General features: G+C 69.7%; 2 protein-coding genes across 4 annotated transcripts; both read right to left on the bottom strand.

Annotated features, from left to right (window-relative positions):
- Positions 1–2,763: 2,763 nt before the first annotated feature.
- TNNI2 (troponin I2, fast skeletal type) lies at positions 2,764–5,412 on the bottom strand. The gene is made up of 8 exons (XM_045486349.1): positions 5,314–5,412; positions 4,650–4,679; positions 4,397–4,403; positions 3,841–3,882; positions 3,617–3,745; positions 3,402–3,491; positions 3,100–3,276; positions 2,764–2,950 (listed from the first exon to the last, which is right to left on the bottom strand). Exons 2-8 carry the CDS (start codon positions 4,655–4,657, stop codon positions 2,855–2,857), a joined length of 549 nt encoding a protein of 182 aa, XP_045342305.1. The 5' UTR covers positions 4,658–4,679; positions 5,314–5,412; the 3' UTR covers positions 2,764–2,854.
- Positions 5,413–6,731: 1,319 nt separating this feature from the next.
- SYT8 (synaptotagmin 8) lies at positions 6,732–12,366 on the bottom strand. 3 transcript variants are annotated; one of them, XM_045486352.1, is made up of 10 exons: positions 12,192–12,366; positions 11,867–11,978; positions 8,916–9,026; positions 8,634–8,812; positions 8,168–8,266; positions 7,874–8,041; positions 7,628–7,795; positions 7,411–7,516; positions 7,180–7,313; positions 6,732–7,056 (listed from the first exon to the last, which is right to left on the bottom strand). In XM_045486352.1, the coding sequence occupies exons 3-10, from the start codon at positions 9,007–9,009 to the stop codon at positions 6,823–6,825; spliced, it is 1,182 nt and encodes a 393-aa protein (XP_045342308.1). In that variant the 5' UTR covers positions 9,010–9,026; positions 11,867–11,978; positions 12,192–12,366; the 3' UTR covers positions 6,732–6,822. The 3 variants fall into 3 exon arrangements, with proteins under 3 accessions (XP_045342308.1, XP_045342306.1, XP_045342307.1); XM_045486350.1 differs by lacking the exon at positions 12,192–12,366 and adding an exon at positions 11,604–11,659 and having other exon boundaries at positions 11,867–12,173; XM_045486351.1 differs by lacking the exon at positions 12,192–12,366 and adding an exon at positions 11,604–11,692 and having other exon boundaries at positions 11,867–12,173.
- Positions 12,367–14,619: the final 2,253 nt, after the last annotated feature.

The following is a 14,619-nucleotide window of genomic DNA, read 5'->3' on the forward strand; positions in this document are numbered from 1 at the left end:
GCCCTGCGGTCCCTGCCCGGCCCCGGGAAGGGTGCGGGGTCCCCCAGGCCCACCCTGTGGTCCCTGCCCAGCCCCAGCAGGGCTGCGGGGTCCCTCAGGCCCGCCCTGGGGTCCCTGCCCAGCCCCAGCAGGGCTGCGGGGTCTCTCAGGCCCGCCCTGCGGTCCCTGCCGGGCCCCGGGAGGGGTGCAGGGTCCCCCAGGCCCGCCCTGCGGTCCCTGCCCGGCCCCGGGAGGGGTGCGGGGGTCCCCCGGGCCCGCCCTGGGGTCCCTGCCCGGCCCCGGGAGGGGTGCGGGGGTCCCCCGGGCCCGCCCTGGGGTCCCTGCCCGGCCCCGGGAGGGGTGCGGGGTCCCCCGGGCCCGCCCTGTGCCCCCAGTGCTCGCCCCGCCTGTCCACGCCCATGTCTCCACATCCAACACCTGGTCCACGCATCTTGGTCGATTCCGCCTCATCTGTTTTCACGGTTGCTCGGGAATTTTATTGTTTCGATGGTCAAGGAAAAGTTTAACTTTGGAGAAATTATTTCAAACTTACAGAAAGGTTTCAAGGGTGACGATACACAGAACACGGGCACATCCGCCCCCCCCTCAGCTCCTCGGCCCCGAAAGACCAAGGGGGCCTGCTTCCTGGAGACGCACCCCCCCCTCCACCGCACACCTGCCGGTCTGCATCCTTGCGACCTGCTGCCTCAGTTATTTTGCTGTATGTGGATTTGTCTGGCCCACCTCTTTGCTTCCCGGCTCATCTGTGGGGCTGCTCCCCCAGCCCTGGCTCAGCGCCTCCTCCAGGAAGCCCTCTGTGGAGGATGGTGTCGAGGACAGGGAGAGAGCCGTGGGCACGAACCTGCCTCACACAGGCGCACACAAGCCCACCTGCACACGCACCAGCCTTGCCCCCGCCCCACGCCCTCCTGCCCTTGACCTCCTGGGCTGCCTGCCATGCTCCCCCTCCTCACCTCTCCCGGCTGAGGTCCCCTGGGGCTTCCTGGGGCTTCATCCACACCCTGACCTCCAGCATCACCGACATGGCAGGCCACGGCCGCCGTACCTTTGGCGCCCTGCTCCTCACTTCCGGGGTCCTTCCTGGGCAGCATCCTGCTCTGGCCTCCAGGAGCAGCGTTCTCTTCCCCTCCCCTGCCTGCCCATTGTTGGGGATCCCCCAACACTCATTTCTGAGGGTGCCCGGACCCCCATCTCCAGCCCAGACCCCTGCGTCCAGCAAACCCACAGCTGAGAGCCGGCCCCTCATTTGCTCAGAGCCCCCTCCCTGGGGAGCAGCCCCCCCCCACCTGTTCCCATCCCCCTCGGGGACTCTGTCCCTTAAGTATCTCCCACCCTTCTCCCCTCCCTCCCTCCCGAGGGGATGGCTGTGGTTCCTGTGCCCTCCCCCACTCCAGCCTCACTCCTGGACTGCCTGTTCTCCACCCGTGGAGATCTTTCTAGAATGCAGAGCCCCCTCTGTGTGCCGGGAGCTGGGCCGCCACAGGCTTCACGGACATCCCTGCCCGAGGCTGTGTGTCTTTTGGGGGACACCAGGACAGCCCGGCCGCGTGCGGAGAGGGCGCGTGGGGCTAGCTGTGATGTTTGCTCCTTGTCCCGTTTGCCTGTTGTAGCGAACACCCACGAATGTCCTTCCCAGCCCGAGTCACGGCATCTGTCCCTGCGTGGTCCCTCCCATCACCCTCCCACCCAGGGGGTCACTACCTGGGACTGTGTGTTTGACATTTCCTTGACTAAAAAAACCCAAAAAACCCCATCATTTCTCCACATGGTGAGTCTTCCCAAACCAGGATGTTGAGTCTCGGGGGAGCCGGGTGTCCCTGCCTCCCGACGCCCCTCCTGGTAGGCACGGCCACTGGACAGCTGCCCAGGTCACTCTGTCGGGTGTGCGGTGGGGCGCTGCCCCTATCCCTCTATCCGGCCACCGAAACTGCTCTTTGAATTCACTGCCTGCCTTGCCCACTCTCAGCTCTGCGTGGGGAGTGCCTTGGCCCCCAACATCCTGCCGGAGCTGGAGCTGGGGGCCGTGCACGGGTGTCCGAGCTGGGAGGGCCTTCGGGGAGCTCCCCCAAGGGCAGGGTGGGTGGCCTGGCCTCCCCGGGCATCTCTCCTGGCTACCCCTCCAAACATTCGGGTGTTCAGACCTTCGCGGGTCACCGCGTCACTCCCCACAGAGGAGGTGGGACAGCCGTGGCCTTGCCGTGACCGTCCTCTTCAGGGCCTGTCAGGGACGGCCTCCTTTGACGTTGTGAGGTGGGCCAAGGCCTTGGGGGGGAGGGGTGGGCAGACGCAGCGTGAGCCCTGTCGCCCGGCCTGCCGTGGGGCCAGGTGGGCCTGCCATCAGCCCCCAGGCGGGAGCATGGACCCCAGCCTCGGTGCGTCCCTGCTGGACGGGCACGAGCCACCCCGGGAGGGCTGTCTGAGCCGGGACTGTGCCCACGAGCCCCCCGTGGGAGGGATGGGGGGCCGCCCACGTTGCGTGGAATCATGCCACACAGAGGGTCTCTGGGCCTGGCAGGCCCCCTGATGATGCCATGCAAACGGACAAATGATCTCTTCTCTGCCACCATGGCTCCGACGCGGCCCAGGCCATCTGCCCCCAAGCCCTCCCGGGGCGGGTGAGTCCAGGGCGGGTCTTGGGGACAGCGGGGACCACTGACCACGCCAACCCACCCTGGGCCAGCACCCCCCGCACACTACGGTCTGCTGGGCGCCCGAGGCGGTCGGTGGGCAGTGAGGCTGCGCAGGACCAGACCAGACCAGCCATGGGGATTGGAATCCTTTATTGAGCATTTAGACGAGCCCCATCCTCCCTCACTGCGCCGGGAGCTCCGGGCCCTCGTGGGGCACGGGCGGCCTAGGACTCGGACTCGAACATCTTCTTCCTGCCCTCCATGCCAGACTTCTCCTCGATGTTCTTCCGCCAGTCGCCCACGTCGCGCAGGTCCCGCTCCTGGGGACGGGCCAGGACAGGGCTCAGGAGGAGGCTGTGGGTCACCCCTTAGCCTCCCTGTCCCCTCCCCCCGCCCCCGAGGCGGGCAGCGCCGTCGAGCCCCCCCCCCCGCAGACACCCCGGGGGCCTGGGGCCGGGCCACCGCGTACCTTCTCGGTGTCCTCCTTCTTGACCTGCTTCAGGTTGGCCCGAAGGTCCATGCACACCTTGTGCTTGGAGCCCAGCAGCGCCTTGAGCATGGCGTCGGCCGACATGCGCACCCGTCTCAGCGGGGGCCTCTTGAACTTGCCTCTCAGGTCGAACAGCTTCTGGTTCATGTCCTCCAGCTGCCGGCGGCGGGGAAGGGCTGGGTGGGAGCCCACGCGCTGGCCAGGCCCCCCGCCCCCTCCCGGCCAGGGCGCCCCTCGCCGCGTCCCGCCACCCCCCCCCCCCCCCCCCACTGGCTGCTCACCTCCTTGCTGCTCTTCTGGACCCTTATTTCCATGTCATACTTTTCCTCCTCGGCCGCGTCGATCTTGGCGTGCAGCTGCTTGCAGAGCTCCTGGGGATGGGGGCGGCGGGTGGGTGGGCCGCTGCCCACCCCCCCGACCTCCACCTGCCCTGCCCCCTCTCTTGACCGGCGGGGAGACCGAGGCAGCAGGCAGGGGCGCCGCCAGGGGAGGGTACCTGCACTTCAGACATGGAGCCCGGGACGTGCAGTGGGGGGCAGTGCTCAGACAGGTAGTTCTGCTTCTCAGTCTCACGGCGACTCTCCTCCTTCTCCAGCTCGGTGGCCGCGATCTGGAGCATCACACTCTGCAGGGGGCGGGGTGGGGGGCAGGCCAGTGAGGGGCTGTGGGGGCCTCGCCCCACGCAGACCCCGGGACGGCCCTCTCTGGGCCAGCGCCTACCTTCAGGTGCTGTCTCCGGGCCGTGATGGCCCTGTTGCGTTTCTGTGGGGCAAAGGGGGAGGGGGCAGAGTCAGGGCCAGCCCGGTCCCCAGCACCGCCATATCCCCTCCTGCTCAGCCCGCCCCAGGCCGGCGGGCCCTGTCTAGGAGGCAGCTGGACACCGGGGCTCCCACCGAGGCCCCGGTGGGGGGCCGGGCCCAGGACACCTGTACCCAGGTGGCAGGCCGGGTTCAAAGGTTAAGGGGAGGGGAGAAGTGGGAGGTGCGGGGCATCCCTACAGGGCCAAGGCTGTGGTGGGGGGGGGGGGGGGCGGGGGGCGTGGCAATTGGGAATAAGAAGCGATTCTGGTGACCTGGCCACAGCCTCACTTCCCCTGCCCCACGAGGCACTGGCAGCCACTTCCTGTTTTCGCCCCTGTCCTGGTGGCTGGGTGGGGCTCGTTCGTGGGGGGAGGGCTGGGCAGCTGCCCTCGAGCTCTGACCTTTGATCTATCCCAAGTAGGGGGTCCCATCGCCTCTGTGTCTCATGCCCCACCCCCCCCCAAGTAGGTACTCACCTCCTCACTGTCCCGAGAGTGCAGGTGGGATGGGGGGAGAGAAGACAGAGGTCAGGGCGTGGATGAGGCAGCGTGGGGGCAGGTGGGAGTGGGAGGGGGCCAGGGCGGGGGCTGGGGCGCTGTGGAGACCCCCCCCCACCCCGCGGTGGGGGAGGGCAGGGGTGGCAGGGGCCCTGGGCTTGTGTGGAGACCCCCCACCCCGCGGTGGGGGAGGGCAGGGGTGGCAGGGTCCCTGGGCTTGGATGGCACTCACTCCCCCATCCTGAAGTCCTGGGCTTAGAGCCTGTGGGGGAGAAAAGGCCGAGGTGTGAGGGCGGTGGCTCCTGTCCTGCCGTGGACACCGGCTGCCCAGGTTGGGGGTGGGGGTGGGGGTGGGGGTGGAGGCAGGCCTCACACCAAGCCTGCCCATTGCCCTGCCCCCACTCCCACCTCCTTGAGGCTCTGTCTTGGAATTGCCAGGGTGAGAAGAGAAGAAAGTGTTCCCAGAATGTCCCAGGCAGGGCCCAGAGTGGCCGCAGCTGTCCCTGAGGGAGGGGTGGGACGGGCCAGCGCAGGTGGCCACCAGAGCCATCCAGCTAATTTTAGCTCTGCTCCTTCGGCTTTGGGCCCAAGTGCATTCGAGAAACCACTCCCCGCTTTGGCCTGGGGTCCCTCGACCCATCAGATCTCCTCCTGGTGTCCCACCCAAGAGTGAGGCCTGCTGATCGGTGGGGGGGGGGGGGGGGGCTGTCCGCGACCCCTGCCGCCCCCAGGCCGTCCCCTGACGCATCTCCGGCTCACGCCCCACACCATGCAAGCCCCCGAGAGAGGGCTGCTGGAGGCGGCCCCCAGCCCCCAGGCCCCCACGCAGGGACCTCATCCTGCAAACAAGCTCCAGAAACGCCTGTCCTGGCCTCTGCCGGCCGGGCTGGCCTCACCTAGCGTCTGAGCAGCAGCGTGAGGAGCGAGGTCAGGCCGCAGCGGCAAGTTGGGCTGGTGGGCCCAGGGGGAGGGGTATAAATGGCCTCCCCCAGGCTGGGCCCCTGCTCAGAAAGGGCATGGAGCCCTCCTCAGACCAATGGGGGCACAGGGGCCTCCCCACCTGCCCAGGCCGCCTGGCCCGGCCCAGCCGCGTGCTGTCATCCAGTCCAAGAAGTCTTGGCGGTGGTGGGGGGGGGGGCGGTGGGGGGTGTGCACCGAGGTTGGGTTGCTCTATTTAGAGCTCAGTGACGAGTTCGAGAAGCCTCCCTTGTTCTTGCAAGGAGCCTGTGGTCAGCTGTACTTGGCCTCGCCGGGCCACCTCGGGGCACACGGCTCGAGGTCAGCTGAGGGGTCACTCTGGTCCTAAGTCAGGGTCCACGCTGCGGTTTCCCCACAGTTTCCCCCGGGCGGCAGGCTTCCTGGAGGGAGCAGTGCCCTGCATCTCACTGCTGCCTCCCGGCCGGGCTGGGCATCTCGGGCACGAGCTGGCCACATCCCTTCCTTTCCCCAAGGCCCAGACCCCCAAACACGGCCTTGCGGCAGTGGCCAGGGCCCTCTGGGTGGGGGCTGGCCTTCCCTAGGTGGGATCCCACCCTCCCTCCTGGGAGAAGGGAGGGTGCCTGGACGTGCAGCCGGCCGGAACACCCTGCCCTGGGGTGGTTCCTGGCTCATTCGAACGCGTCCTTCAACCCGACGATGGCGACACCACTGCCTGGGAAGCTCTCCCTGACCCGAGGGGGCCTGGGGCCCGCCCGGCTGCCGGAGACTGAGCCCCCTCCCCCCGCCCCACGCTGCCCGGGCCCCCCACCCAGCAGAGACATCCGGAGGAGCATGACTTGGCATCCTCCGAGCTGGGGGTGCGTGGCCCCAGGCCTGCCGGCCTCACAGGCCACAGGGAGGGTCAGGGGAGCTAAAGCCATCCAGATGTGCGGGGGTTAGCGCCGCGCTCCTGGCCGGGGCTGAGCCCCCGAAGGCCAGAGGAGGCTTCCAAAGGTATCTACTGCCCCCTGCCGTCTGGAAGAGGCGGCCCTACAGCGGCCTTTGGAAGGTTTGGGGCCCTGTGCGGTGGCGGGGGGAGGGGGGGCGAAGCGGGCGCCCCCCAGGTTGGAGTCCTTTCCCTCCACCATCACCACCCCCCAAATGCCTCCTCATCACCCACACTGTCCCCACGGGGCCGGCTCCAGCCCACCTCCCACCACGCTGTCCCTGCAGCCCCACTGACAGAGGGGGCTCCCTACGTCTTCACACCGTCCCCGTGGGGCCTGGAGGGGACCCCTCCACCCCCCCGAGGCCTCGGGTCCTTTCCCCACAGCGGTGACGGCGGAGCCCCTGCCCCGACCGTGTCCCCGAGGGCTCAGGAAAGACACAGCACGGCTAACGGGAGGAGGCGTTTATTAGCGGTCCCGCGGGGCGGCCTGGACAGGCGCCCACACCGCAGCCTGGGAGGCCGAGGCCCGAGGGCGCTTTCAGGAGCCAGGCAAGGGCAGGTGCAGGCGGGGCTTCAGGGCCAGGGCTCCGTCCACCTCCCCGGCGGGCCGCAGGCGGTGCCACTGGGCAACAGGCCGCCGGGCGTGGGCCAGCATGTCGGCCCAGTGCTGCAGGGCCTGACCCGAGGCCCGCGCGCCCAGCAGCGCCTTGCCCACGGGCTCGGCCCGGAAGTGCGGGCCCCGGGCCCAGACGGCCAGCACCAGATCCACGCTCTGGGCAGAGGCGGGCAGAAGGGCAGGGAGGGAGAGAAAGACAGGGGTCAGCTTGGCCCCAAGGGTGGGCCCGCCCCCGCCCCCGCCCCCGCCCCGCCCCGCCCCTTTCTCCAGGCAGCCCACCTGGACCTGGCTGAAAGGCACGAGGAAGGTGAAGGCCTCGTTGAAGTAGGGGGCGGCCGTGCCCTTCCGAGCCGAGGTCTTTCTCTTCTTCCACTTCCTCTGGTTCAGCATGAGCTGGACCTTCACGTAGGGGTCTGGGCAGGCAGAAGGGGTCAGAAGGCCTCCCGGGTCCCAGGGCCAAGCACGGGGCTCCCTCTCTCTCCGTGTGGAAGGGGCAGGGAGGGCTCTCACCTGCCAGGGCCGGGCTCAGGCCTCGGGCCTCCAGCACGACGACGGTCAGCCGGCCCGAGCCGGGCGCGTACCGGAGCGAGAGGCACAGCTCACCCGAGGGCTCGGGCTGCGGGCAGCGAGATGGGGTGGGGGGGGGGGGCCTCGGTCTCCACCGCCCCCCGACCCCCGGGGCACCCCGGGCAGGGCCAGGCCGGAGTCCGGCGGTCCCTGGGCTCACCTCGGCGGTGCCCGGCGGGCCCAGCTGGTACCACTGCTCTAGGACGTGCTGCGGGTCCACGGTGCCCAGCGGCAGGCTGAGCTCAGCCAGCGGCTCGTGGGCGGAGAACCGCCTGAAGCTTAGCACCTGCACCCGCAGGGCGGTCCGAGCCAGCTCGCGCTGCGGCACCTGCCCGAGAGCGTGTGAGCGGGCCCCCTCGCCCCGGCCCCGGCCCCCCGCGCCTCGCCCACCCCAGCCCAGACGCACGTGGAAGCGGCAGGTCTCGTGGAACGTGGGGCACAGCGTGCCACGGTGCACCCTGGTCTCGTGCGTGTGCCCCGCCCCCGTGGAGAGGCTGACGCGGGCGTAGGGGTCTGCCGTGCCGCCCGGGCCCCCGGCCCTCAGGTCTGCGGCCTGCTTGAGGCCCACCTGGATCTGGGAGCCAGGGGCTGCTCAGCCGGGGGCCGTCCCCGGGCGGCCCCGCGCCCAGCGCCCGCCCGGCACCCTTCTCCCCTCCACACGCCCCGCGGACCCTCTGGGCCTGCAAAGGGGGCCCCTCACCTCCTGGCTTCCAAGGTCATACCCCAGGGAGAGCAGCAGGCGTCCCCAGTGCCGGGGGCCCCCGGGGGCAGACTCCGAGCTCTCCACGTCCGGCTGCACCTGGGGCGGGTGGGGATAGGAGGCGGGGGGCTGCTGGGGACCGGGCCTCCCGGGCCCCAGCAGCCCCAGGTCTGCGGTCCAAGCACCTACCTCCGGACCAGGCCACAGAAGGGCTCATATGCTCGGTTCTGTGGCACAGGCCTTAACTGATGTGCCTCCCCCCACACCCGTTCTTGCAGCACTGCCCTCCTCAAGGACCTTCCGTGGCTCCCCGTGGCCCGACCCCTGGGGCCGGCGCTCGGGGCCCCCCTCCTACACTGCCTTCCTCTCGCCTCTGCTCATCACTTCCCCCGGCCGGGAGGGTCCTCCCTGCCTGGGCCTGGAGCCGCCCTCTGGGACTGAGCAGCCCGCAGCTGGTGCTCCTCACCAGGTGGATGCTGGTGGTGCCCTGAGGGCCGCCCAGGCCCACAGCCTCCTGGCCCCTGGGCTTCTTCCTGCAGCCCTGGCTGCGGAGATAGCAGCAGCAGCAACAGGCGACACAGAGGAGGCAGGACACAGCGAGGACGCCGGCAGCCACAGCGACGGCCGTGAGCGCCCAGCTAGGCCCTGGGGGAGGGCGCAGAAAGGGGCCTGAGGTGCATCCGTGGACAGCAGCTGCCCCCACCGGGCCCGCCATCCCCACAGCCCTGCTGGGCATCCCGCAGCTCACAGGGGAGCCTGGCGATGAGGTCCGGAATGAGCCCGGGTACAGTTGTGGTGCCCGCCGGGGCCAGGGTGCTGTGGGCGTCTGGGGGGCGCCCCATCTCCCCTTCTTGCTGGCCTGGAGCAGAGCGCCCGGGTGGCCGGGTCACGCCCGGGGACGGCCCCGCGGCCCCCAGCCCCACTGCCCCATCTGCCCAGCAGCATCAGCCCAGGGTTTGCCTGGGCAAGGAGGCAGCCTGGGGTGGCCGGGGGCAAGGGCTCTGAGCGGAGACAAGGGAGGGAGGCCCCGGCCAGACGGCCGGCTCAGCAGACACAGGCCCAGCCTCCTGGCCGCCTCCCCAGCCCCCAGCCCCCAGCCCCCAGCCCAGCAGGCCAGGCCTTCCTCATTGCAGAGCCTCTTCCTCCAGGAAGCCCCCTCCCTCCAGGCCTCTCTCCCCTGGGCCCTGGGATCTGCCTGGGGGCTGTCGCTGGGGTCCCGGTTCACCCCCGCCCTGACCTCAGGCCTGCCATGGTTCTCCGTCACACAGGTGGAGCCTGTTCACACATGCGGGGTGGCGGGGGGCGGGGGGGCCCTCCGGCCCGGGAAGTAACCTGGGAGCGTGGCGGTGGGGGCTCTGAGGGGCCGGGGCTCTGTTGAGGTCATGGGGGCAAGCAGGGGGAGCGGTGGGGGTCGACTGCTGGGGGGAGCTGGTCCGAGCAAGCCCGGGCTGGAGATGCGTTCCTGGCCCCGGGCGCCACGCCAGCCACGCCTGGGGAGAAGGGTGAGGTGGGGGCAGGCAGGGACAGGGTGAAGCTGGGAGAGGCCAGAACATTCCTTGCAAACTGACTCAGCAGCCGCTGCCCGGACCTGCCCACCTGCCGACCTGCCACCCTTCTTGCTGGTGGGAGGGGGGTGGGCCTGGTGTAGCCTCCCTGCCAGGGGCCTGGGGTGGGAGCACACCCACGTCAGGGACGTGGGGATCTGAGCTGGGGGCCGGTGCCACAACAGGGCGTCCTGGGACCCCAGACCCGCGGAAGTCTCTCTCTGGCTCAGCTCCTCCCCACCCCCACCCCCCCGGGGAGCGCTGGTGGCCAAAGTCACGGTTCTGGCCACCAGGGCCCTCCTCCTGTTTGTCCACAAGAGCCAGGCGGGGCCACCCCCTCCAGGAATCACCAGGCACCCGGCCTGGATCCCCTCGCTCCTGCACGGCGCCCAGGCCTCACTCCCAGAACCACCCCAGCCCTTCCGTGTGCTGTGGACAGAGCCTCTGCTCAAAGAGGCGGGGAAGCACCCAGACCCCAGGTGGCCCGGCCCCCAGGCCCGGCTCTGTCACCCCTGCAGGGGCTGTGTGCATGCTGTCCCCACGAGGCCTCTCACAGACCCGTAGGCGAAGGGAGAGGAGCAGAGGCCCAGGCCCGTGGAGCCACAGCACCAAGAAGGGACGTGGAGGCAGGTCCCGCATGCAGAGGGAAGGGCCCCGGGCCTGGTCCCACGCCCGCTGTCGCGCTCTGGAAATTGTAACCATTTTGAACAAGGGGCTGCAAGTTTTCTGCACCGGCCCCACCGAGTATGGAGACGGGTGTGGCCGGGGGCCCCTCGGGGGAGCCCCTGCCGTGGAAGCTCACAGGTGTCCGGGCCCCATGTCCCCTGAAGGACACTCCCAGGTCTGCTCGATGGCCTGAGGGCTTCCGGGGGGTCGGAGCCCCCAGCTCCCCGGGAGCCAACCTTCCGGAAACGCCAGGGCCTGTGTGTTCTGGGATTGGAACAGCTCCACTGGAGGTGTTTATGGTGGAGAATTCCAGACGGGTTGTCGGCTGGAGAATCCCGGCGCGTGCGTGCCCGTGTGTGCGCACACCTGTGGGTGTAGGTGTGTGCGTGTGCCCCTCCCCCCGCCCCTGCACGGGGGCGGGGGGGGGGCGGGAACCCATGCACAAGTACTGCTCGCCTGGCAGGATTCCTGGGCCAGCCTGGGGAAGGTTGACCCCAGGACCTCAGCAGATGCCTGGAAGCTGGCCCTAGAGGGTCCCAGGACCCTGGGCAGGCTGGCCACAAGGGCTGCAGGACCCCAAAGCCTGGGAGAGTCACAGGGTCCCTCAGGACCGCCAGGCCCCCATGGTGGTGCAGGTTCAGGCAGGCACGCCGCCACCAGGTGGCGCCGGCCGCTTCGCTGGACCCAGCCAGCAGGCCCGGCTTCTGGGAAAGTGCCCAGGAACCCCAGGGGGGGCAGATACCCAAGGGCGACTCTTGGGGGCCATGGGAGGGCTGTCCGGCTCTCCTACCCCAGCGCCCCCCGCCGCCCTCCAGGCCTGGCGCCACCTCCGGGAGGGGCCTTCCCGCCTACAGCCCAGGAGGCCGGAGGTCCCTCCCGGGTTCCACCCCTGCTCCCTCTTCTGTGACCCGGCAGGGAAAAGCCTCTCTAGTGCTAAGGCTCTTTTTCCCCAGGAAGGGGGCTGGGCGTCCTTCCTCAGTGGAGTCCCTGTCCCGGCCACCCGCTGTGGGACACGCCCTCCCGCCGCTGTGCAGATCTGGCCTCAAGGCTCCTTGAGGAGCAGGACGGCCTCGTGGCCACCTGCGTGCACGGACCCAGCTTGGCTCCCACTGCTCTGTGCTGACGCTCGATGTTCCTTCCATGCCTACTCGCCCTTCAAGGCCTGTGTGAGCCCCACCTCCTCCAGGAAGCCCTTCCCGTGACTCCCCACCCTCCGACCACCTGACCTGCCAGGCCGTTTGTGCTGGGTCCACCCTGCCTCTCCCGCTCGGGAGCCCCGACTCTGCCAGGTGGAGGGATCCACGTCAGCCTGGGGCTGGGCACCCACGGAAGTCAAGCCAACCACCGCCCCCCATCAACAGCCCAGCTGGCATTGTTTGTACTGTGGGAGGGAGCAAGTCTCCCCCTCGGGAAGAGCAGGGCTCCCCCAGATGTTGTTGGGGTGACAGTCACCACCCGCCCCCTCCGCCCTGGTGTAGAAAATTCTCACCTGCTGCCTGAACTTCCTGCGGCCGGCCTGGCCTCCAGGCCTCCTCTCTACCTAGCACACGCAAGGGCTGCGAGCTCGGAGCCGTGGCCAGGCCTCCGGTGAATGAGAGAGTCTGCTGGGTGGGGGAGGGATGTGAGAGGCAGGGCTCCGGGGAGCCCCACCTCAAGGCCGGAACTGCTGGCCCTCAGGAATCAGGGAACTCCCTTGGGAGGAGGGTCCCCCCTGAGACCCAGGTACCAGGCGTCCAGGCTCCGGGCCACCTCCAGGGGTCCCTCCAGGGGACGCGGGGGCATTTCTGGTCCTCCGGAGGCCTTTGACTGCCCACCTGGGCTGAACACTGGGCAGCGGGAGGGAGGGACGGCCGGACCCGGTCTGAGAAGGTTCTGCACCCCGAGGAGGGTGTCCTGAGCCCCAGGGACGTCTGGGTCTGGAGGAGCGCAGCTTTCTGGTGGTGCCGGAAAAGGCACAAGGCCACAACCCGGCCAGAACCGCGCGGCTCGTGCTGGGCAGGGCTGGCCCGGACACACCGTCACGTGGGCAAGCCGTCACCAGGCGACTATCTGGGTCTGCCTTGCCCTGCTGACGCCTGGGCTTCTGGACGTCACTCCATCCATGCCTGTGCCCCTGGCGAGGCTGGCCTGTCCCCAGAGCTCTGGGTTTCTGTTGGACCAGCCCCCCACCCCCGCCGCCACCCCCAGCTCCTGCGTTGACAGGTCCAGCGGGGCCTGTGACCTCAGCGCCCTCTCTGCTCTGGCCAGCTCGGGTCCCTCCCCAGGCCCGGCCCTGAGTGGCCCTTCCAGGCCAGGGTGACTCTCTGAACCCACTCCTGCCCGCGGCCAGACGTAGAGCTGGTTAATGCTTAACAGGAGAGCCGGTGGCACGGGGGCCGCTGGCAGGACTGGTCAGGCCGGACTTCCGGGAGGCTCGGCCCCCGGCTCCGAGGTCGCTCGGGAGACACTGCAGGTGGGGGGGCGGGCTTGCGTGTGCGTGTGTGGACCTGCCGGTCACGCACGGCTCTGGGAACGCGTCCCCCCCCCCCCCGTCCAGGGGCTCGGCGTTTTCTCCTGGTCCTACCCGGCGATGGGGATTTGGGAGAAGCGGCTGACACCTCGGGGCCACGGGAGCAGGCCGTTGGGGGGCAGGCAGGCGCCCGTGCTCTGGGGGTTAGAAGCAAGGCCGGCCGCACGTGCCGTGGGGCCCTGGTGTGGAGTGAGCACACGTGCCCCGTGCGCGGCTCCCCCCCAGCCCCACTGTAGGGCCTTTGTGCCTGTCCCAGGACACGGGCGCCTCCACGGCGAGACGGGCGTCTGAGCGTCCAGGGCAGGAAGGGGAAAACCAAACAGAGCTGGCAGCCCCCGGCCAGCCCTGCGGCCCCCGAGACGGCGGCTTGGCAGCCGACAGCCGCACGGAGACCCTGGCGGGGCTCCTGGACGGGGGTGCTTCCTTTGAGGTTGCCTGGGGAATGTTTGAGGTTGGAACTCAGGGCGAACGCTGGCTCGGGGTGGCCGGGAGCTGCTGGCACAGAAGCGTGAGACGTGCCAGGACAGCACGCGTGCACCCTGCCCGCGCTGACCCCGGCCGCCGCCCCCCCCGTTCCCGCGGGCCCCGCGCGCTCACCTTGCCCCAGCCCTCTGCCCCCTTCCTCTGGGAGTCTGTGGGCTGCCTGGATTTCTGGGGGTGTGACTCCCACTCTGTGGACGGTCTGGGTGGATGTTCCCCGTTCACCTGGACGCTCGGGGGACACCCACTTCCGCGGCTGACTGCGAGCGCAGCTTGTAATCCAGCTCCCAGGTCCAAAAACCGGGATTCTCCGTGACCCGGGCCCTGGGGGCCCCTCCTGGGACCGTGGCGGCCAAGGTCCGGTGGGCTCCCTTCTCCTGCTCACCGGTTGGCCCCGTGGGCACCTGAGTCCTGCACTGACATGTCTCCCGTAGGCCTGAGTGCTGGGCCAGGGCCCCCCGGTGGCCTCGCTCCTGTGGCTCGGACGCCCTGTGCTCGGGCACCCCTACCTGCGCATGTCACCCTCGTCCGTGGTCGTGTGCGCCATTCATCTGTGTGCTGGGCCCGCCCAGGTGTCTGGGACACCTGTCCTAGGCCTCCCGCGAGCTCAGAATGATGGGGTCATGCCTGGGGTCTTGAACCCCATTACAGAGCGTGTGGAAGCTGAACCCCATCACTCTGAGTGTCTGGGTTCTAAACCCCGTTCAGTGTACGGGTCCTGTGCCCCATGAGCCTGAGTGGGTCCGAACCCTGTTGGTGGGAGCGCCTGGGCTCGCGTACCCTCCTCTGCCCGAGAGCCGAACGGCCCACCCCACGTCTACAGCCTGGTGGCCGGTCACGGAAAACTCGTCGATTCTGCTCTGGAGGCTCTGCGGACCGTAGCCCGTTCCCTGGGGCCTCGGGGTGACTCCTATGCCAGCCCGCCCTCTGGGCCTCTCTGTAGCCCGAGGGGGTACACCCCTCAGCCCGGAAAACTAAGGACCCGGAGCCCCACTCGTGCCTCAGCTGGGCGCCTCGGGCCCCAGGCCTGTAGCACCTGCTCTCGAGAGCCGGGTCCCGGGAGGTGGCGGCCTCCTGCTCCTGCCTGCGAGTCTGACGGCCCCGTCTGGGTCCCCGCAGCTGGCGCCTCCCCGCCCCGCTTCTGCGTGGCTCTGGGCGACTGGCCTGTCCTGCCGTCAGCTCACCTGAGGGCTGAGAGATCCTCCCTCGTTCACCTGAACGGATGGGGGCCGGGGACCTACCGCCCCGAATCT

This window comes from Leopardus geoffroyi, chromosome D1, assembly GCF_018350155.1.
Source record: "Leopardus geoffroyi isolate Oge1 chromosome D1, O.geoffroyi_Oge1_pat1.0, whole genome shotgun sequence".
Lineage (NCBI taxonomy): Eukaryota > Metazoa > Chordata > Mammalia > Carnivora > Felidae > Leopardus > Leopardus geoffroyi.

Coding starts and splice junctions, on each gene's coding strand:
- TNNI2 (XM_045486349.1), bottom strand. Junction 3,277..3,401: donor TCCAGAAGAGCAGCAAGGAG/GTGAGCAGCCAG, acceptor CGCCGCCGGCAG/CTGGAGGACATGAACCAGAA. Junction 2,951..3,099: donor AGAAGGAGGACACCGAGAAG/GTACGCGGTGGC, acceptor GCCCGTCCCCAG/GAGCGGGACCTGCGCGACGT.
- SYT8 (XM_045486352.1), bottom strand. CDS start 9,009: ATGGGGCGCCCCCCAGACGCCCACAGCACCCTGGCCCCGGCGGGCACC. Junction 8,042..8,167: donor ATGACCTTGGAAGCCAGGAG/GTGAGGGGCCCC, acceptor CCTGGCTCCCAG/ATCCAGGTGGGCCTCAAGCA. Junction 7,796..7,873: donor ACGAGACCTGCCGCTTCCAC/GTGCGTCTGGGC, acceptor GCTCTCGGGCAG/GTGCCGCAGCGCGAGCTGGC.